This window comes from Protopterus annectens, chromosome 10.part0, assembly GCF_019279795.1.
Source record: "Protopterus annectens isolate FY-2018-M chromosome 10.part0, PAN1.0, whole genome shotgun sequence".
Taxonomy (NCBI): domain Eukaryota; kingdom Metazoa; phylum Chordata; order Ceratodontiformes; family Protopteridae; genus Protopterus; species Protopterus annectens.
The window spans coordinates 952,528,530-952,552,368 of NC_056744.1; the positions used below are offsets into that span (position 1 = coordinate 952,528,530).

The 23,839-nt window shown below is 35.9% G+C and overlaps 1 protein-coding gene across 7 annotated transcripts in view; it reads right to left on the reverse strand.

Annotated features, from left to right (window-relative positions):
- COL11A1 (collagen type XI alpha 1 chain) overlaps positions 1–23,839 on the reverse strand; it is a 625,054-nt gene that overhangs the window by 429,732 nt on the left and 171,483 nt on the right. For all 7 annotated transcript variants that reach the window (XM_044085726.1, XM_044085723.1, XM_044085729.1 and 4 more), the window contains exons 3-5: positions 18,756–18,969; positions 5,554–5,716; positions 3,520–3,648 (exon numbers count right to left, since the gene is read on the reverse strand). In XM_044085726.1, coding sequence (XP_043941661.1) covers positions 3,520–3,648; positions 5,554–5,716; positions 18,756–18,969 — 506 coding nt within the window. The remainder of the gene's footprint in view (positions 1–3,519; positions 3,649–5,553; positions 5,717–18,755; positions 18,970–23,839) is intronic.

Here is a 23,839-nt window from a genome sequence, read left to right on the forward strand (position 1 = left end):
GTAGTGGTGTTTTTTAAATGGGAGAGGTGCAGTAATATCAGGTTAGTTTAGGTTTTTAACTTTTTGTAATTGGTGCTGGGGCATATCTTCAGTCACTTGAAGAGCTAGAATGTCATAGCTGTCATTAGTGCTGGTTCCATGCGTAAGGATACCAGGTTACTGATTTGATTTTCCGTTAGTCTTAGGTTATTTTGATTTTCAGATATCTTTTTTGGCTTTATTTTTATTTATTTACTTTTTGGGTGATATTGTTAAAGTTGTGTTGTGTTGGGTTGAAGTCTCACTATACTTGGGACATGGCAATGTGGTAGGCTGTGTCTTGGGCTGATCCATTGAGAATGTGACATTGATGGCTTTGAGCAGTATGAAATATCTATGTCAAGATTTTTTTTTTTGCTTAATTTAGTTTTGTGGGATGTTCAGTGTTTTTACTGTTAATGTATTTCTTTATTTATTAATGTATTTATTCAGACACTGGTTTCTTTCTTTTGTCCATGTTTTCCTTCTTTTACAACGCCATAATCTTCACTTCTTCATATTTTTGCAATATCTTGTCATTTTTACCCACTTTTATCAGTTTTTTTTCTTTTTCCAATGTTGGTGTTTTTCTTCATTGTTTACTTTTTTGAGGATTTCCAATTGCTTTACAGTTTGTACTGTCAGGTTATTTGTAGTAAATCTGAAATTCTTAACTGTAAGTGGTCAGCTATGAAAATTATACAGTGAATGTTGCAAATATGTTGTAAATTGTTATAATTGTTGCAAATGTATTGATGTGCTGTTGTAAGTAGGTTGCTTTTTCTGATCGAAGAGATTGAGCTGTATGGATAGCTGCCTTTTGAATATATAACAGCATGTCTGCTGTATAATGGAGTTTGGAATATACTCTTGGCATGTTTTAATTTTTGACATGGAATATATTCTGTAGTTTTAGCCTATTTATGCTTTAATACAGCTGACTACCACCTGCTCCCAAGGTCTGTCCTCATCAAACAGGTCAGCCAAATTTCGTAACTCTCATGGACTATATTTGAGCTATGTTCAGGCCATTGAGTGTGTGTGTGTGTGTGTGTGTGTGTGTGTGTGTGTGTGTGTGTGTGTGTGTGTGTGTGTGTGTGTATATATATGTATATATATATATATATATATATATATATATATATATTTATATATATATATATATATATATATATGGATAGCATAGTATTGGTGCTAAGGAGTGTTTCTACTTTAATTCCCAGCCACTTTATTAGATCTGACAGTACCTTATGGGTGGCACTGTCAGTAGTCATCAGTGCTGTTCTGCCCCTCACTTCTACAAACGATTCCACCAACAAGCAGTGGGCACTTTGCACTGCTATGCTTCTGGTTTACAAAAGGGAGATCAATTGTGTGACCATGTCCTGAGACTGTGTGCCTCCCTGCTTTCACCTACCAGAATAGGCACAACTATTCCCCTGCTGGTAACAATCCATCTCTTAAACCAGAACTTGAACTCAAGTTGCTCAGGCAGTGGTAAAGGCTGGTACAGATTCATACTTTGTAGTTTCACTGTCAGTATTTTGAGGATCACAAATGTGATATGATAGAGTTCCACAGGAACTAACTACTCAGTGTATTTTCTTCTTTTTTATTTATAGCTTTCTTTATAGATTCTTTTTGTTATTATTATCAGTTCTTTTGCAATTTTGTGCTGTGTTTAAGTTTTTCTGTTTTGATTCTCACATTTTTAAATATTTTACTAATGCATTGTTAAGTTTTTTTCTTATATTTGTGAAAAGTCTTTGATTTGTGTACATTTTTTGTGAAGGAGTGTTTCGTTTTTATATATATGCATATATATATATATATATATATATATATATATATATATATATATATATATACACACACACACACATACTTGTGCGGGTATCGTTACAGGTTATCATAGGCTTAAGCGTTAGGTGTGGTAGTATATTTTCTTTTATTTCATTACTGATATAGATTTATTAATGTTACTTGTGGGATTTTTTTATGTTTTTTTTTTGTGGGTGATGTGCATGTGCTGCTGTTTCAGTAGGGCTGGAAATCCCTTTTAAGTCAAAGGAACGTCATCTCCATGGTACATTAGAAGGTATATATATTCTGCATTTGTGCTGTGCTTTCTTTTTAATGTTATTTTTTTTTTCTTTCAACATGAACATTTTATTTTTACTATTGGGGTCCATAGGACTTCTTTTTCAGCAATGCCTGTTTGGGGGTTTTTTTGGTGGGGGTTGTCATTACTGTCTACTCGTACATAGATTTGGCTAGATGTTTGTTTTTATATTTTCATTCCACTCTGTCACTCCGTTTTGGGGAGGTCCAAGGTTTGAAATTACGACAGATAGATAGATAGATAGATAGATAGATAGATAGATAGATAGATAGACAGACAGAAAGATAGATAGATCATAACATCTAATAGATCATAATATGTATTATTTTGCCACTAAGTTATTTTATAATAAGTATTCTATGTTTTTAAGATATTATGCCTCATTTCTATTAATTTTGCTCGATCCACAAAGGGAAATCTAAAGATCAAAGCAGTTCATTTTGCATATTTCATAGATGTTGGTTCCAGTGATGGAATGTGTCCATGGTCAGTATAATGTCACCTAGAAAGTGACAACATTTTTAAATTCTGGTATCCTCCAAATGACAGAAAGAAATTGGAGAAATGAAACTACTTTGAAAGCTGTTAGCAATCTGATTATTTGGTTGTGTCTAGAATTAAACTAGTTTTATTAATTTTCACTATGATTGTTGTTCATTTTTAAAGTTAATGTTGGTTTTTAATGTAGTATTTATATATGTTTTTCATTGCACCATATTCCTGTTAAGGGGTGGAATGACAATCACCTTTCTGTCACGGTAAAGGCAGTAGTTGCTATTCCTGAACCTGCCAAGACAAATTTCCCTATAAATGTTCTCATATAATAGGACCTGGAAAAGATATCATCTGTCCTTACTTCAGTGCACTTTTTATTTCCTTAAGCTATAATAGAATATGCAGCAAAGGAATAGCTAAACGATTTTACTAATGAAAGCAATGAACTTATCATATTTTATCTTGCTTTCCCTGATAACAAACTGAAACAAAAGTCGCTTTAGACAAAGCTTCTTTCCTGGATCATAGCAAAATTTCCTGCTAGCCTTTCTCATTGACAGGAGAGAAAAAAAAAGACAGAGACTACAATTAGTGAAAAGAATAATCTTTGTTACATTTTATGTATCCAGTTCATGAAAAGCTAACATGCACACCTAGTCTTCATTTCATATTGAAGTTTTCACATATCATACAGAGATATTGCACTGCATTTCCAAATAAGCATTCAGCAGACTGTACAAGTTGTATTTACTTTGCTAGGTTTACATTTTTTTTTCTAAGAGCAAATTTTAGAGACATTAGCATTTTAGTTGTTATCTTCGGGATATTAATTACTGTCACATGCATGACCTGATTGAATAAATCATCACTGCTATAGTACTTACATCATCAACTGAGGGTTCTTGGGCTTGGGGCATGTTTGGAACTGTACCATGGCAATCTGGCATATAGTGCTCACAATAATCGTGAGCTGCTCTTGGGTCGTCAACAATCAGTAGCTGCTGGATGGCTCCCTACAACAAGAGAAATATTGAAGAAATCATAATCCCTTGCACAAAGTAAAGTTACAATTCATGACAGGTCACAAAGAATAGTACAGAAAAATATTAAAGATGAAATACAAGTTTAAGTTGTATATGCAATTAGTTTGTTAACCTAACAAGGAGTACGTACCACAAATTAATAATTAAGATATACCAAGGAATTCTACAAGAAGTAAAGACTTGTTAAGTAACAAATGCTGGCAGACCTAAGCAAAAATCTAATCAATACAAAATATAAATAATAGTTTTCATCTCTTGCTATACGCCCATGGTTTTTATGTAAAGCAGATATATAAAGAGGATAACACTTTCTAACATAGCCCAACATTATAAAAAATAGATTACATCTCTTTATAATTACAAAGTTTTATATATTACAAGGATAACACTTTCTAACCTAGCCCAACATTATAAAGAATACAGATTACATCTCTTTAAGTTTTATATATTACAGCTATAAATGCAATAGCTTAGACAGTTTCTTGTACCTAATATAAATGCTGTAGATGATTGTGAGGGAGAAGCAAGTAAGGCCAGCATGAACATTGTTGTTGTATTTTATTTAGTTTCCAAAAAGCATCTAATCAAGAAGACCAAACAAAGTTATAGGAAGAAAGATAATGAACTACATCAGTCAGCATCCAGAAATGTTAATGCACAAGAAGCTGATAAAAATGTTCTTCTTTAAAGTGATTTTTTTATTCTTAAATCAGTAACACCAATATATGTGAGTCTCAACATCACAACTGCTTTTGTCCAACACTCACTTTTCCTACATTCATCACAGCTCAATCATTGATGTGGCACAACCCGCTAGGATACAATAGCATCCAAATATCAACAGTAGCTCCCCCTTAAACTCCTGTACAGTAAATTGTCCTGATCTTTGTGAGAGGAATCAACAGTAATGCTAAAATGTCTGAAAAAAAGAATACTGCAAACCCACCTACACCAAATGAAAGAACATTGTTGTGTTACTCTGTGTCTCATAAGGAACAAACAATAACATGGCACTGGAGAGTATTAATCATTAATTAGGATGGATGGTGGTGTCTCACTCATATTTTTGAGTATATAAGTTCATTTTGGTAAAAACAATCATAAGAAACTTGTTTGCTTAATAGTTTACTTGGTGAAAGTTATTCTGAAATTTCTCTTATAATGAGAAATCATTTCAACATGAGCAAAGTTTTCATACAAAACTACTGGCTTACATTGTGCTTAATTGTAAATTAAAGAGGATTGGGTTCCTTTTGCAACTGTAAATATGTAGGATAGAGGGTTGCTAAAGAAATTATTCACACTCAGTACAGTGTAGCTTGTATCAACAAGCAATACTCGGTATTGTGCAATGAGGACAGTAAGTGACTCACTCCTTAAAAGTGATTATCCTTTTTGTGACCTTTAATTCTAGTAAAGTTCTTAAATGGCACCCATTTATAAAACAAAATAATTTCCACAAATAAACATTCAGTTTGGAGAAAATTCTGATGGCTGCTTATTTTTCTGACTTTTCTTAATTAGCTTCAGAGTAATGAAAACTTGGCAGCCCAAATGCATCTCAGGTTAACAGTCAGTGCGTTATAACCTTCTTCAGCTTTCTTCAAACTGATAATTACGTATTAAATTATGTAAGTAATTGGTGAACTTGGCAATGTTCTTCACATCTGTGCTTCATTGGAGAATTTAAATAGCAAAGTCAGTTTGGCTAAAATATTATACAAGTATAAGGCTAAAAGGCAAAAATTGCACATTAATCAGTGTAGTTAACTCATACATAATGAAAACAGAGAAGACGATAATACATAGTAATCATGAAATATACTAAAATGTTGCTATCATTTGTTATCGCATTTGTAAGCCTTTGCCATTTACCTCATAAACTTCTTCATCCAAAATTCTAGTTCCAAAGACTGTGATGCCTTTGACATCAATGTTTGCATCATTACTTCGGCCAAGCGGTAATGTCATCTTCTTCTTACAGTCAACAATCATGGTCACAGTTTTCTGCTGCACACTGATAGCTACCCGATGCCACCTAACAAAGGAAACAGAGACACATTACATTTGCACTGCAGTAACAAAATCCCAGCAAGTGATGTATTTCTCCCCATTACTTGCCTTGCAAAAACACATCATCTGCTTATAGTTATTACATAAACATTTAGCCATTTAAATATTCTACTACTTTGCATGGTGAGATGTTATATCAGGGGCATAGCTTTAAATATTAAAGACCAATCTACAAGAAGCTGTACATCTTCTAAAGAAGGAATACTTAACTTATGGACATTTAAAACGCTTCAGCTTGATATACTGACAATCTTGACAAGGACCCATATATCACAGGTATCTCTTGAGACACAAAATGGTACAAACAGAAACGTGAACCTGCCTGGGCTTATTTCAAAGGCACGGATTTTCCTAGTAATTTCTGCTTTAAGTTATATATTTTTTTCTCAGGAATAACACCTGGCAAGCATTTTTCGAGATTGTCCTAGTTCCAGAAATTGTAATTATCTAATGTAATTGTCCTCACCTTAAATTGGAAGGGTAACAGTTTTATTCTTCTTCACAAGTTCTCTTCTACCACATTTCCAAACTGCCAGCGGCAGTAGTACACAATACCTTTAATCGGTTATTAACCATTTTTTTATGGGTAGTTCTCAGTATTATGTGTTTTTTAATAAATAAGCATATATGTAGCCATGCTGATGCAAAGAGTCTTCCTTTCAGGATGAGGCTAGGTAATTTAACAGAGAATCTCCAGTTATTGCAAATGACAAAGTAGGAAGGATCCAAAATGGCAGACACTGCTCCATGCTGTTATTAAACATGGCAGCAGACACATTTATGGAATGACTAACCTGCCTCATCTTGTGAAACAATGCAGATGAGGTAGTTCCATGTTTACAGAAGGATGAAATGGAACTCTAGTTGCATAAAATAGGATCTATGAATTGTTCTTTATAATTAAAGACTTGGATCACTATCTACTTAAACACATACGTACATTAATAAATGGAAAATAAATAAAATAATTTTGGATGATCCATAAATAAAATGAATAGGGAAATCTAAAGTCATGGAAATTCTGTCTGTAATGAACAGTATAAGCTGAAATTGTACATGGAAAACATATTTAAAGTATAATACATAAGAATAAAAGACAGTAGAAGATAGGATGTCTAGGGTATACTGGAAAAAGTATAATGTGAAAACGAGTGAATTATAGTAATGGGGAAACAGTTAGCAAAGCTGTAGATAAACATGAGTTCCAACCCTCCTTACCTTAACTCCTGCTATTTTATTTTGCTTGCATTCTCCCATACAGCTCTTCTTATTTTAATTATACCATTCCCATTCTATGTTTTAACAATCAAAATATCCTTTTCCTCTCATACATCTCTTACATGTTGATTGCACACTATAAATGTATAAGTATTTGGTGAAAGCTGCCACTACTCACAGATTGTTTTTCTTTTTTTTTGCAGTAGACGGGCAGCTGCATCTCAGCTCCAACCTGAACACCTACCTAGTCCACACCATACACTCCACACAGTAAGTAGCTCACTTCATATTAGCTACCAAATGTACCATTACCTCACAGTAATACTCTTAGTCACAATGACCCCCACATTAATAATACTTACACACTCAACATCACTTCCACAATTTATTACAAAAATAGTTACCCTCTACTGATACATATTTTTCCACCGGCCAAACACACCATAACAGCTTCCAGAATATCTCCCCTCAACTATTTCCATACAGTTTACCCTATTACTTAGTCCCAAAACTCTTGTTCTCTACACATAGCACATCCTATCTCATATCTCTTACATCCACACCCTCCAAAAAACTAAACAATATATACTCCTATCTAATCTCTCTACTGTTACTATGCGGTGACACCCACCCTAACCCTGGCACTACCACTATTCATCCCTACAGAACACCCAATAATAAATTAAACTTTATGACCCTTAACTTCAGAAGTCGAGGCAACAAAATATTCCTCCTTCAAGCCTGTATAGATCAGAACAAGCCTGACACACTAGCCCTTACTGACACCTGGCTAAAGCCTAACACACCTGACTCTGAAGTCCTACCTCCCAACTACGGCACACTCAGATCTTATAGAACCCATACGAAAGGTGGAGGCATAGCATCACTCTGTCCTGACAACTTTAATATTACACTATACATAAATTATACCCCTACTTTTGCCTCAGCAGAATTGCTGATATCTTTCCTAAACTTTAATAATACAAATAGAATTGGCATAACTGTTCTCTATGCCCCCCAGGTCATAACACTGCTATTTTAGAAGACATACTCTCCTGGATCATTTTAGGAGATATCAACATAGGCTGGCAAACTATCACATCCCAACTATCCAGTCATTGAATTTTGTAAGTACTGAAAGCAACCTAGTTCCATGCCTATAACTGATGATTTTTTTTTATTATTTTTATTATAATAATTTGGTATCATAAATCACTGTGGTCAAATGTAACAGTTTAGAAAAGGAAGGTGTGGTTGTACTTTACCAATTTTTGTTATTGTTTTAAGGAGCTACTGCCAAGACACATCAAAACAGACAGGATTTTTTCAGCCACTTCACTTGTAGTAGGCCATGCATATATCAAACGTTACTGCTTTCACTTAACAGTGCAAGGTTCTCGACTTTTTTTTGGAAAAGTAAGGAACTGGTAAAAATAAACAAGTAAATATGTATCAGTTGTATTTTGCAGAGCACTTTTTTACCATCTCATGGAGTAGTAAATGAGGGCGCAGCCTAGTGGTTTGACTGACTGAAGAAAACTATAAGGTTCACAGGTTAAGACTGGTAGTATGTTTGCATTTATTTATTTATTTCCTTTTTTTACCAGGAAAGTTTGCCTGGGAACTGAAATGCACATCTTCAATGGAGGTCCAGCTCTGAAACAAACACAGAGCTACATTTTTTGTCAATTCAAAAGAAAAACAGTCTGCAAACATTATTACAAATTATTTCAAAGCAAATGGTCAAACATTACTTGCAAAGCATATTAGATTAAAGAAGTAGATGCTTTCAAGATATTGTGAGTAAAATTAAAAATTACTGTTTTAATACACTTGTATATTATCTATAGTTAACAAACTTAGGATTGCATTCTTCAGACTGTAGGTGTGGTACAGTTGCATAGTTTATTAGTTGCCAGGAGATTTTTTTGGCAGATGTCTGCAGGTTATTTAAAAGTCTGGTGTGGTTTGGAAGTTTGTTCAATGCCTTGGAGATGTCAACATGTAGTGAGTCACCGTAATAATTATCTGATTTATTAGCAACAGTTACTTTTAAATTTTGAGAATCTTATTGATCTATTTGGTACATGCCATTGGATGAGCTTTGACAGTGAGAGTGTTTTAAGTTGCTGTGAGAAGGTAACGTGTTATGGAAGTTCAAGCAAATTCAAAGCTTTGAGCACCCTTCAATAGTTGGAGTGGCTTGGGAGGCTATAGCCGAAATCGCTTATTTTGTTTAGGTACTTTCTACTCTGTGTTTGGTGGAACAGTTGAGATTTGTGAATATTATAGAGGCATATAGGAGGGAAGAAAAGAGAAGGGAAGTGGTATCTACTTTTTACTATGATCATTTAGCAGGTGCTCTGTTCTGTAAAGACAGCCTAGTTTGCAGTGTGTCTTTTTGACTGCAGCGTCAGTGTTCAGATTAACTTATTATCAATGATAACTCCTAGCAATTTTGTGTTGGTGGCATTTTCAATTTTTATGTTGTCTGTAATACTTTACAATTATACCATGGAGTTGGGAATTGGCATAAGGTGTTTACTTGACAGACAAGAAGCATAGAGTTTGATTGTCACTATGGGAAACTGGCTAGGCTTAAAATGTCCAAAAGAGCAGCTAGCCTAATACTTACCTACCTATTACCTACCTATCCACTAATAGCATCAACCTATATGTTTTTTCTCAACTAATCTCCAGCTCCGTATAACAAACACTACACTCAATAATCTACCTTAGACCTGATGCTGGTATCACACCCTTCTAACTTCACCGATGCTGGTACATATCCAGACTCCGTTAGTGACTACCTACCTACTTTCGCCATTTGAGTAAACATACACCCTCCAAAAACTCACACCCTAATATTGGTTCAGAATCTCTCTAACTTCTCTAAAGAAAGGTTTAATTACTTACTTTTCAAAATAAACAGGTTACCACGAAAGGTACTGCCACTAGATGAAGGAGTACACAACTTTAATAAATGCTTCCTAAAACTACTAGACACCTTTGCTCCAGTTCGCACCAAAATAATCAAAAACAGTCCCATGCCTTGGGTAACTAAGGAATGTAAAAACCTAATGAAAAAAGGGATACAGCCTGGGCTCCATGGAAACAAAGCAATAAAGAACAAAATCTAATTACTTTCAAACAGCTATATAACCAAACAAAAAAAACATGTTACTAAAGATAAATAGCTATACTATAGTCACCTACAGCAGAAACACAAAACCAATTCAAAAAAATTCTGGTCCACTATCACAATGCTACTCCACCCCAGAGCTAAGAAGGAATCCAAGCTTTCACTCAATGCCCCTCCCTGTCAAATTGCTAAAGATTTTAATATCCACTTCATAAAATCTATAACTGATCTTATCACTAAAACAATACCTGCCTCTCCTTCTCCTCTTTATCTACCCTTAATACTCACTATTCACCTGGCCCGGACCCTCCTTACCCTCATTGCACAGAACCCTCTTCTAAGAACCATTCCACTTTCTCTCTTCAGCCAATAACTATAAGCTTCATAAACTACTGTAGAAACCCAAACTTTGCTCTACCTCTGCTGACAACCTTCCTTCTATATACCTAAAATTAACATACCTAGTCAGCATCCTGATAAGTCAATCCATATCTGAATCAAGAGTACCTAACCTCTGGAAAAAGTCCCATATCATCCCTATTCACAAAGGAGGTAACTCCACTAAATTTACAAACTTTCGACCCATTGCCATAATTTTCTCCTATCTCTAAAATACTGGAAAAATGTACTCATCTTCAACTCATGAAATACTTACAGTAAAACAACCTCCTTATAAACACACAACATGGCTTTTGTCCTGGCCACAACACAACGACAGCCCTTCCAGCCTTCACCAATTATGTAAACAGAGCTAGAGACACAGGTTGCTATGTATCTGCTCTATTTCTTGACCTTTCAAAGGCATGCAATACTGTTTCACACTCTCTACTCTTGAAAAAGCTCTCACCCACACTAAATTAATTCCACAGTTACTTACATAATTGAAAACAAGCTATAAAATGGTCAAATGTTATCTCCCCCTTCCTGGCAAACCCCACCAGAGTCACTCAAGGATTCATCCTAGGACCCCTACTTTTTAATATTTTTAAGGATTCATCCTAGGACCCCTACTTTTTAATATTTTTACTAATGATCTACATACTGCATCAACTAGTGGAACACTCATGCAATATGTTGATGATTCCACAATAATATATACCTCTCGCACACTACCCCAGCTTTTCTCTGATACTCAACAAACTTTTTCTGCTATTGAATCCTGGCTTACTCACTGCCAACTATTCCACAATCCAAAAAAGTATGTTGCTTTTCAGCCAAAGAACTGTACTACTAATATAAACTACTTCAAAATTCTCTCCGCTGATAATACCACCTGAAAATGTTCACCACACCAACTACTTGGTTTAGTCATAGACGATCCTCTATGGTTTGATCTCCACATTCAACAAAACATAAAGAAATCCCACCAACTTGGCACACTACACAGAAACAAACACACCCCGACCTCTTCCTCCAAAACCACCCTCACCAAAACTTAACTTCTACCCTTCCTGCTTTATGGCGTACCAATACTCACCAATTTACAGATCTCTGCTAGATCTAAAGTGGAACAGTGCTGTAATAAAGTGGCCAAGTTTGCCACCAATTCAAAAATTAGACTCCACCATTGCCTGTCACTAAAAAAACTAAACTGGCTAGAATTCCCCAACTATACACTATATACCCAACTACTAACACTCCATAACATGGTCTACAAACCTCTAGCCTGCCCAGCACTAAACAACATCATCAAACCTAACCACCCTGTTAGGTCTACAGATAAAGAGCATCTCTCTATATCTAAATCTTTTAAGACATATGAACAAAGCCTCTATTCCCACTATGCTGCAAAGGCATGGAATTGTCTTCCACTTACTGTGAAAACTACTACTAACCTACTTGCTTTTAAAACAACACATGATTAAATATAAATGACTAGTTTACATCTGCTTCATAACAATGTACTTGCTTATTTGGAACTCATGTCATTTTATGTTTTTGTATAGTTTTTTTTTTATAGTATTTGTATAAAGTTTGCACATCTTTGTATGTAATTGGAGCTTTACTCCTCGGGCCTCCACTGAAAATGAGTTCTTTCTGATCTAGTCTGACCATCCCAGTAAACAAATGTCAAATAAATAAATAAATAAAAATATAACAAAATGACTTGTTACTGGAGTTGGGCCCTGAAATCCATTCTGTTATCATGCAATTAACACTAGTTAACACTTCTTGTGTGTACTATATATATATGCAATCACGTAGCTATAATGCATGATGTCACACTTTCATATATCATTCTTATTCAGATAATGGTCAGCTAAATGTGCCCTTTTTACCACTGTTTAATAATGCATACTATGCTGCACTGTTTATATCATCTTGACTATGACCATTGAATGGACATCTGCAAACTGGTCAAATTGTAAACATAGGTACAGCAATCTAAACTGCAGACTTCAAAACCTAGTTGCATTCCTCCCACCTTTAGGAAAGGAGTCAAAGAGCTTAGCTCTTTGGATAGGGTCCCTAACCTGCTGTAATTATGGATAATGAGTAGACACTTGAACAGATCTCATACATCATATGCTGTTAAATCATCTTTATATATATACAGAAAATCACTCGGAGCAAAGGCTTTACCCCTCTATTTGATCTCCTATAACAAAGCTTTTCTAACCTTGTAAAGCCAGTACTAAGTGAGGCTTGAATGCTACTTCTGACAAGAGCTCATTTAATTCAGAAGGGTTGTCTTCAGACTCTTCTCCTGACAATATAGTAAATCTAAGAAACAAGCAGCAGTAAATCAAACTGCTCAAGAACCAAGAAGAGCAGTTTGATTTAGTTTTCATCCTGACAATATAGTACAATAATGGAACTGCTTCTGTTGACTGATCAGATTGCCAGTCTAATCAGTAGAAGAAGCAGAAACTGTATTTCATTTCCAGTGCTTTAGGTCACTGTTGCGTGCAGAGCCCTATGATATGTTTTGACAGGTCAAAAATCAAGTTATGGTAAGAGTGTGCCACTCATTTTAATTTACAACATTTTAAAAGTATTTCAGAAGTACACTTTTCCAAATTATGAACAGTTTTGGTTAGATATCTAAGTTGCATTTGGATTTTAATGTCAGAATAGTGTTCTGTTTCTCTTAATTGCTATATAGCAAAATGTGAAATGTCACCATTAGTAAATTGCCCTAATTAGTTTTATCCTCTTCAAGTTTTAATTTCCATAAAAGTACACATATTTTTTAAGCCTGAGCTTTTTTTATGATAATAGGAGAATGAATCCATCTTCTGGTTGTCCTTTTTGTCTTTTCCAGTACAATACAGATATGTTTCAGTATAATTCTGTGGGTAATAACAAAAGCTGAATATAAGAAGGTATGACATATACTCCAGGGGATAATATGCAGAATGTCTTTATTATTGTTTATCTCATCACTGACATCAATGCCTTTTTCTGAATATGCTGTTTAAATCACTAAAAGAGTTATAAGCTGTGGCAAATCAGTTACTGCTGCTTGGTTCTCCATTCTCTTTCTCCACTGTGTGGCCTTCTCGGTGCAGTTTGCATGTCTGTTTGCCACTGACCAATCCCTCAGTTCCTTCTCAGATCTCAAAGATGTGTCATGGGTGAATGGATGATTCTACAAGCTGCCTGTAGGTATAGAGGGGCCATGAGTGACAGAGAATTTGCATGCACCTGTGATTGACTGTCATCTTATCCAGGATTAGTTTCTCTGATTTGTGCACACTGACAGCTAGAATAGGCTAAGGCTCCCTACATACCATGAGAGTAGATAAAGCTGGTATCAGAGACTGAATCGATAAAATGACTGAATCTTTTACAGTGAATTTTTAAATGCTGAGCCTGTTTATACAGTTGCTAAAGTGTTGTTGCCCTCAAAACATGTAGTTATTTCTTTAAAAAGATCACTCATAACATTAATCTTTCGTTCTATTATATTTTTCTGTATTTGACATTGTTACCTGCTTATCTTTTTCTTTTGTTTTGAAATGTTTGTTCTTGGTTTTGAACACAATGGAAATGTCATTTAAGAAAATTCAATAAAGAGATTTAAAAAAAAGATCACTCATATGTCAAGTAAATATAAAAGAGAACACATGCATATATCTTTGTCAAATGGATTGGTGAAGCGGAGGACCAAAGCATGTCACTTTATGTCTTTTTTTGCCACTTCCAAAGGTAGCCATCAGGCTGCTGATCAGCACAAAATAAGCTAATTTGTTTACTGTATCACTGTTTGAAAATGTAAATATTTTAAAATATAATGATTTCTAAGAGGAAACGTTATTGTTGGGGTCTGTTAATATCTTCAAAATGAATGTTTTTCTCTGTCATTTTAAATGTAGTCTAGGCATCTATCACATATCTTGGTGTGAGAAAATGCTTCTATTGCTTTTGCAAATAATGTTTATTACAGGCATTTGTTACTAAAATAATGTCCCAAAATAGAATGAAACTATATAATGATATGGAAGTTCTGCAGGTGTACTATTTGATGCCTTGACTTATCTTTACAGTCTATTACACATGACAAAAGTTTTACATATTAGGTTAGGATACCAAGAATGTATGGATAAATGTGACATAATCCAGAAATAGGAGGCAAGAGAGTTGTTTGCACTAAAAGCACATGTCGTGTATAAAAGAGCATAAGCTTGACAGCCTGCTAACTTGAATGGGTAGAAAATATGGTTTAATTTCAGTTCATACAATTCATAAGAATTCATACAGAAAACCCCTTGTAGGCCATAACAGCATTTGATTAATGAGGGCCATGAGTCTATGAAATACATTATATGAAACATTCATTAAATGCCATGGTTTCAAAACAAATGTTTCACTATATTTGTATCAATCACCCAGAAACTATTTTCTAAATCAATTATTTTTATCAGTGCTATAAAGAATGCTAATATCAATCAATTCAGAATTGCAAATTTGTCAGAAATATAATGGGGGAAAACTTTCCTACAATAAAACAATCTAAATTAGATCACAAGTAGATTTAGGCATGACTCCTGCCACTCTTTTATCTGCTTGACCTCACTACAGAAAACATTTCTGGTTAACATAAAATGACACATAGCAGGTTCATAGCTGGCTGGAGATGGCTATAGCTGCTTCACCATTACTGCAGTTCCAAATTGCAGCAAGATGGAGGTGGAAGGAGGCAAATAATGACTGAGGTTTGTCTTAGTTAACTTTTTGTCTTCTTTTTTCTTTTATATATTATGCTGTATATTCATAGTACATAACATACTTTAGATATGATGCAATAAAGTGTAGTTAATAAAAAAATATTATTAGTAGGATTGATGGCTATATTTATTAGATGAGCTAACAGTTAAATTCAAATAGAAATAGCAGGCTATATTTGAGAAAAACTCGGAACATCCAACACACAGAGGTGAGGTTCCCCGAGTCTTTTAGTCAAAAAGATTTGCAATTGGCTAGTATAGTATGACTGAAAACTATAGAGAACCAAGACCTGTTTACTGGCAAATCTTTACAGAAAATACTTAACAAAATATACACTGCCACAAAAACTTCCAACAACAAAATATCAATTCAGATTAAGACTCTATAAGCTGAGAGGTATATTTATAGTATATGTTTTTACGCCTGATATGCAAACAAATGTTATTCAGAAAAATGACTGAAAAGGTCAGATGTAAAAACATGCAAATAGTTAAATTATATGAATTACATTTTGCAAAACAAAATGAAGCTAAAAGTATCTTTTTCTCACTCAAAGATCAGTATTAATTTGAATTTCTATGACAATAATTACTATGTTTCTTTATATTGTATTGCTAATGATAAAGGTAGTACACGTCTGTTATGTGAAAAGATTAATAAAAGTGACATGAGGAAAAGGGGCCCTATAACTTTTATAGGCTATTATGCAGGTAACAAAGAAGGGTGGAAAATTCTAATTAAATGTAATAGAGTTGAGATCTGGACAGCAAAATCCAGTTACTTCCAGAGATTCCATTTTGCCAGAAATGCATTTTTATTTATTGATTATGTAGTTGGAGAAATAGACTTATATTGTCCTTATAATAGTACTTTGTTACTGTGACAAAACCACAGTTAGATACTGTGCAGTCAGACATCAAGGCATCTGAGTACAAACATTCCTTCTCCTCCATTATCCTGATGGGTTTCTCCCATAATGCTGTAGTACAAGAGGAAGCTTCCCACCCTTCCTAATCTTCCAACCTGCTTTAACCATTGGTTGTTTATAAGGTGACTGAAGAGGAAAAATATACAACTGTGAGTGAAGGGAATGGTCTCTTGCAGTGTGGGTGTTAGATACCCCTCCCCCATTTTGTGACTCAGACTTTGTATACAGAAATCTGCTTGCCAGATAGCATACACAGGTTAAAAATTGTTACAATTTCCTCACCATACCATTCAGAATGCCATTGTTAATGCAAACAACATACTTTTAAAATTATATCTTCAGCTGCAAAAATTCCTGAAATATAATCAGTTCTGGGGCACATCTTTCCAGTTGAATATAAAGCATATCCAATTGAGTTAGTAATGATGGATTCACTATGAAATATTGCCTTCCACATTGATGACAAAACAGAAAATTGTTACCAGCAACTTTAAAACTAAAAACATAGTAAACTTAAACAAACAAGGTGGGGGGGGGATTGGTTTAATTGTTAAGGTGGTTACTTCACATGCACAAGGTATTCTCTCCTTTGGTCACTGACTGATTATTGGTGAGATGCATAAAAGTGTTTCAACTAATTGCCTAGCATCTACCTATGAACCCATGAATAACACATAAAAGGTCATAAAACACACAAAACTCTTCCCTGCTGTGGGTGCAAGCCCGAACACAACTCATGTCTATATACACCAACTCCAAGAACACACTAACTCAGAGTAAGGGGAGATGTTTGGGAAGAGGTTCAAATCTCATCCGAACTTTTCGTTGAGTACAATGTAGATCTCAATGTCTGACAAAGTCAACACCAACATCCTCTTAAGCAGAGACACAGTAATAGCAATCTCCGTGTGATAATATTCTGAGTGCCACTGTTGAAGGACACAAAAGCACTAGTTTTTGCAGTAGAGATACACAAAAGAGGCTTAGTTTAAATGGTCTATCACAAAATAAGGCCCAGACATGCTCTGGGTATCAAATTCATTATTTTTTCTTCACATTTTTTTGCAAGGTCAAATCTCAAGACTGTCGAATTTTAAAATGAAAAAAGAAAATGAGTGCTAGTTTGTTTCGCCACACAGAAGTACAGGGGGACTTACGCAAAACACATTCTTGGAAGACTCTGTTCAAGCTTTCTACTTCAAGATTTTACAGTTCAAGATTGATAGTTGCATTGATTGTAAATATGAAAAACTAAATGAACCATACTATACCTTTTTTAAACAGATAACACTTTGCAACATTTCAAATATTATAGAATTGTAATGACTGAAGATGAGCAGCCATTCTTCACTTTGTTATTTTAAAATTCTTAAAATGGTTGCCTATAAATAATGTCACTCCATATGCTGAGTGCTGACAAGCTGAAAAAAATGAAAACACGGGAGAAGAGTGAATGTTAAAAATCACTCTTCTCCTTAAAACTTCTTTTTGCAAGAGGAGGCAACACCCCCTGCACCCTTGCCCCCCCCTCACAACTCCCAACTTATATATATAGCAACTCTGAGGTTACAATACTTCTGAGAAAAGGGAATATTCTGAGAAATGGCATCTCAGACTTACAATATGTAAGTCCAATATTTTGGCTATTCAGTCACCTCATTTGGAGCCCCACTTTACTGAGTTTCGACATTTCAAATGGTTACATCTTAAAGTGCAAAACCTTCACTGTGTTGTGGGTTCACATGACCTTTTGCAACAAGTATCTTTAGATTTAGTGTCTGAATATAGAAAACAGAAACATCATCAGCTTGTATTTATGATCATCGTATTGTCGATGTATGACAGCAGAAATGTTTTTCCTCCTTCTCCAAACTCTCCAGAAGTACTAGCTTTATTCTGCATATCCCTTACTATCAACTCATTTATCATACCCAACCTGCAATCTTGATATTTTAAATTCATTTAGGCTCCTACAGATGACTTAAACAAAGTTCACTAAGACTTCACTGAATCTGCCTTCTTCAGTTTTGCTTTTATCAAAACATGCCAAAGCATGAGGGGCAACTTTTCTTTGCAGGAGCAGCCCTGCAAAGCTAAATATTAAAATCTCCTAAGTTATAATACTTTAGAGTAAGTTATTTTTTTCATTGTGGGTATCAATTGACCAAACTATTTAGCAAAACAGATTCTCTGAATTGTTTTTCTTCAAGCTTCTAGTCAATAAAACATGCTAAGTTTAAAGGTATTTCCAAAATTGTCTTCTGTAATTATTCTCTGACAAGCACATGCTTCTTTTGATGCAAGGTACTGTCTTTTGATATATGAATATTTCACATGCTATGCTTGCATAGTAGCTAGAACAAGGGATGAGGAATGCATAGCAGGAATGCATTTGGCTGTCTTATACACTATATTAATTTTAAATGATCCATGAGATAACAAAAAACAGTGAAAGGTTAACAGATTGCTTTCGGAGATTTATTGTCAACATGTACTGCATATAAAAAAGTGTTAGTCATTTTGGCTTCAGAGGTCCGTACTTACTTGCCGTCACCAATGTTGATTGTCCTAAACAGAGGATAATCTTCTGGTGCAGGTTTTCCATTGTGGTCCTCATACAGGAAAACAGGAGATCTACCAATTTCGACACCCAATTGCTGAATGCCCTGCTCATTATAGACAGAGAAGAGGAAGGCCTGGTTTCCTTTATTTGGTTTAATTGTAGCTAAGATGGAGAAGTCTTTAGGGAAGACTCCACCTGAAAGAAAACAATGTTATAATGGTTCATTACTGACCAACAGTAATGGTACATTATAATTTCACATTTACATTTTCATAAAAAAGCTCAAAAATGAAAATTATAAATGTAAGATTTTTAAATTTAAAAAAAAAAAAAAAAAAACAAACCTGTTAATTATCAGTGGCATTTATCCTGCAACAATAAGTGATCAAAAATTGCAGCAAACACTGCCTCGAAACATGGATTCTACAGATTTATATATGTATACTAGGCTAATGACTACAAGGGACCTTTAAAGCCTAGCCATGCAATCCAAATATATTTGACAAGTTCTAGGAACCTTAAGATTATTGTAAAGGCTTGGACTTCAGTGGTTAAACAATTACAGGCTGACTCTGTCCATTAGGGACATGGGTGCAAAAACCAAGGGTCAGTTTCTGATTTCCCATCCACTGGTCCAAGTAATGCTTGAATTAGGTTAGGGAAGAACCCTGTTTCTTAAGGACTGGAAGCCTGTTCTACAGAAGAGGTAATCTCTGAGACATATATCTGTCTCTCCAACATTTCTTACTTATGTTGAAAGCATAGTTTAAATTCCTTGACTGGGTAATTTTTAAGTTATTAGTTTTGCAGATATGCAGAAGGTCCATCAGAGTGGAATCTAAGGATCCTTTGTATGCCAGACATAGATGGGCCACAATCATTATAAGGGGTGCAATATTTGTCAGCATGAAAGTAGATGGTCAACAGACCATGCTGCTTTGCCAGGGATGGTCTGCACCTTTTCCCTCTAGGCTTTCCAATATTAACTAAAACATTTTCTTCCCCCATAGTGCCTTTTTTAGTCAATGCCATACTGAAAGTACTTCCAATATAGCAAATCAAAACCAAGAAAATCTAAAGGTATTACTGCTCAATGCTAGGAGTCCTAATAAAAAAGTCCACTCCCTAAAAGCTCTTTTTACCCTAGAGAATGCTGATCTCTGTGCACTCATTGAGCCATGGTTTAAAGCCAGGGAGAGCACATCAACAGTGCAAGGTTATAATGCCTTCCACACATTTAGACCAGCTACTTCACAAGCATGAACTAAAGGTGGAGGTGTCTCTATTTGCATCATAAATAAATATACTTCAAGGCTGGTCAAACAGGACAGTGCACTACAGATGCTCCTAGTTCAAATTACCATAGGTAAAATATAATACCACTTCCTTGCAATCCACAAGTCCACCTATATGACCCAGGAAGCCCATAGCATGTATTTAAACTTATTAGAAACACTAACAACCCAACCCAATATGATATTCATGGGGGACTTTAATTACCCCTCTATTAACTGGGATTCTATACAACACCGAAAGTACATGCACAGAGATTCCTGGATTTTGTAAACACAGACTTCCTGGACCAGATAGTCAATACACTAACCATGGATGCAAACATACTGGGGTCCTCACTAATATGGGGGACTGCTGCACAACCCCTAGACTAATCCCTTCCTTGATAAGGTCAGACCAAAAAATGGTTTCCTTTGAAGTAAAAATAAAACCTGGACCCCAGCTAAACCTGAAATATTCAGGAACTATTCTAAGGTTGACCTCCTGCTATTAAGTGAGAACCTGGCAAAATTTCAAGGCACCATAAAACCCTGAGAACACTGCTGCCTATGCCGAACCATTCACAGAAGCCCTATACAAACATGTTAATAGCTGCATAGAGCAGCTGTACCCACCAGGAAGAAGTACACAACTAACTCAAAAAACAAGCCACCCTGGTGGAATCACAAAATCAATAGGCTGTATAACAGGAGAAAGACAATCATGGCAAAAAATAGGAGGTGTAGCACCCAGCATGATAAAAGCACTCTCATGAAACTAAACATACAACTCAGAAGACAAATAAAGTCTACCAAAGCCAAATTTCAGGTAGGTTTGGCCTTTCACGCCAAGGACAACCACAATGCATTATTTAGCTATGTCCACACCCTCAAAGGCAATACACAATTGTGTACAGAGCTCATTGTAAATGGGGCCACCTATACTGAGACAGAAGATATAGCGAACCTCCTGGCTGATAAATTCACCTCCAACTTTACCTCCTTCTCCCCTTAACCTTCCCTCAGGAAATATCATCAAATATAACTCCCCCCTACTATCACTAGGGAACAGGTCCTTAATGCTCTCTCTAAGAACAAGAACACTGCATCAATGGGCCCAGACAATATCCCAGGATGACTTCTAAATAGCATGAAACATGACCTTTCAGGGCCTCTAATTACTATTTAACTATAGCCTCCAAACAGGCTTCATGCCTCATGAATGGAGAAAGGCAACAGTCATCCTTCTGCACAAAGGTGGGCCATCTACAGACTCTGGAAACTACAGACCCATAAGTCTCACTAGTCGTATATGTAAAGCCATGGAAAGAATTATCATGGAGATGATCAAAAGAGATGTAGTAAACTTCCAGACATTAGACCCAACCCAATTTGGTTTTGTAAGGGCAGATCATGCCTACTCAGCCTGGTGGACTTCTTTGAGAGGGTCACCAAAGCAATGGATGAGGACAAAATCATTCACACTGTCTACCTTGACCTGGTCAAGGCATTTGACACAATACCTCATTCGGGCATTGTTGACAAACTCAAGAGGTTAGATACAAACCTGTATGTCACCCAGTGGATAGCTAACTGACTCACAGGCAGGACCCAGGAAGTTAGAATTGGGGAGTCCACCTCTACAAAGAGACCAGTCACACGTGGAGTCCCTCAGGGATCAATACTTGGACTGCTCCCTTTTGGCATTTATTCCTCAGAAGTCAAGGCCAATGTCAGTTGTCTCTGGCTGATTAAATTTGCAGATGATTGCCAATTATGAGCCGTCATTGAATCTCACACTGACACAAATGTTCTCCAGAAGGTGCTGACACAGACAAATAATTGGAGTCAGAGCCATGGACTAAAGCTAAATGTCAAGAAATGCATAATAACATCTTTTGGGAAGTCATCCATTCATGGTAACTATCATATTGATAACACTCCCCTTAGAGTTGACCCAATAGTCAGGGACTTAGGGACACACACAGCTAGTAATCTAGCCATTGACCATCATGTGTCTACAGTGATGATGAAATCATTCTACATTGTGCAAATTATAAACAAAGGTATGGCATCTAAGTCCAAGAAAGTCATTGTTCCAATGTATCCAGCATTCATCAGACCTATCATTGAGTACAATGCCCCCTTTGGTATGTACCTAACCAGGCATATCCAATAATTGGAACGTCCACAGAGGTCCCTCACTAAAAGAATACAGGTCATAAGTAAAATGTCCTCTGCAAACCACTTCATTATCCCTGTATTCTGTCTCCTAGAGGCTTTTGAGGGGAGATTGATTCCTGGCATACAGGGCATTATCAGACCCCACTCTGATGGACCTCCTGCATATCCACAAAACAAACAGCACCAGAATTACCCAATCTAAAGACTTAAACCTAGCCTGTGATATAAATAGGACCTGCTGGAGAAATAGGTATGTATCTCAGAGACTAATCCGTCTATGGAACAGGCTCCCGATCCATGTGAAGCAGAGTTCCTCCTAAACCAAATTCAAGTGCAACTTGGACAATTGGATGAGAAACCAGAAATTCATCCCTGGTTTGGCACCTATGTATCTAATGGACAGGTAACCTGTAAATGGTTAATCTTCCAGGTCCATGCTTACACTTATCAAGAGTATCAGAGCTTGTCAAAGATTTGGAATTCATGGCTAGGCTTAAAAAGGCTCATGTGGTCATTAGCCTAGTCAACACATATGAGGCTAGGAACCTATAACCAGTCTGTAAAAGACAGATGAATAACACTAATAGGCTTTTAGGTGATCCATGAAGGAAATGTTATTTGTGCTATGTATCCTTTTTTTTTTTTTTTTTTTTTGAGAAACCTCTGAAGGTGCTTCAGTTGTTGCATGTGTCTCCTCAGGTACATACCAAAGGGAGCACTGTATTCAGTGACAGGTCTAATGATGGCCATATACAGTGAAACAATCACTTCCTTGGACCTAGATGCCATCCAATTGCTTAAAAGTTGTACAACACGGAATGATGCTTATTACTATGGACACATGACAGTTGTGGGCCAGGTTACTGTCTCAATGCATCTCCAAATGCATAACTCCTGGAATTTCTCCTTCTGGTGTATTATCGATATGGTAATTTCCAGGAGTAGGTAACTTCCCAAAGAATATTATTATGCATTTCTTGGCACTGAGCTTTAGGCCATGGCTCTGGTAATAGTTATTTGTCTGAGTCAGCCCTTCTTGGAGGATATTAGTTCCTTGGAGGGATTCTTAATGGCTTGCCTGTACAGTAGCTGGTCAAAGGGTGTGGACGGCATTGTAGCCTTACACTGCCAGAGTGCTCTCTTAGGCTTTAAACCATGTGTTGGTAAATGGCACAAACCTGTATTATCAAGGACGAGAAGACACTGGAAGTGGAGATTCTTGTTTCTATAGTTGGTTTTGCTATCATGGAAGCTTTGTCAGGTTGGCATTGCCAAAAAAAGGCACAATAGGGGAGAGCAATGTTTTAGTCAGTATTTGAAAGCCTACAGGGGACAAGTACAGACCACTCCTGGCAGAACAACATGGTCTGTTCACCATACCATCCCATGCTGACAAATATTACACCCACATGGAGTGACACCGAAAAATAGCACAAGTAAATGTAGTGAATGAACCTAAAATAATGCACACTGACCATATCAAATGTAGGTTTGGTTGACTCAACACCAAAATCCTGACTGTTTTAATATATGTTTGTTTTTTTGGTTGTTGTTGTTGTATGAGAATCCAAGGCTAAGCAAATGAAAACCTTCCATCTGGAGACTGTACC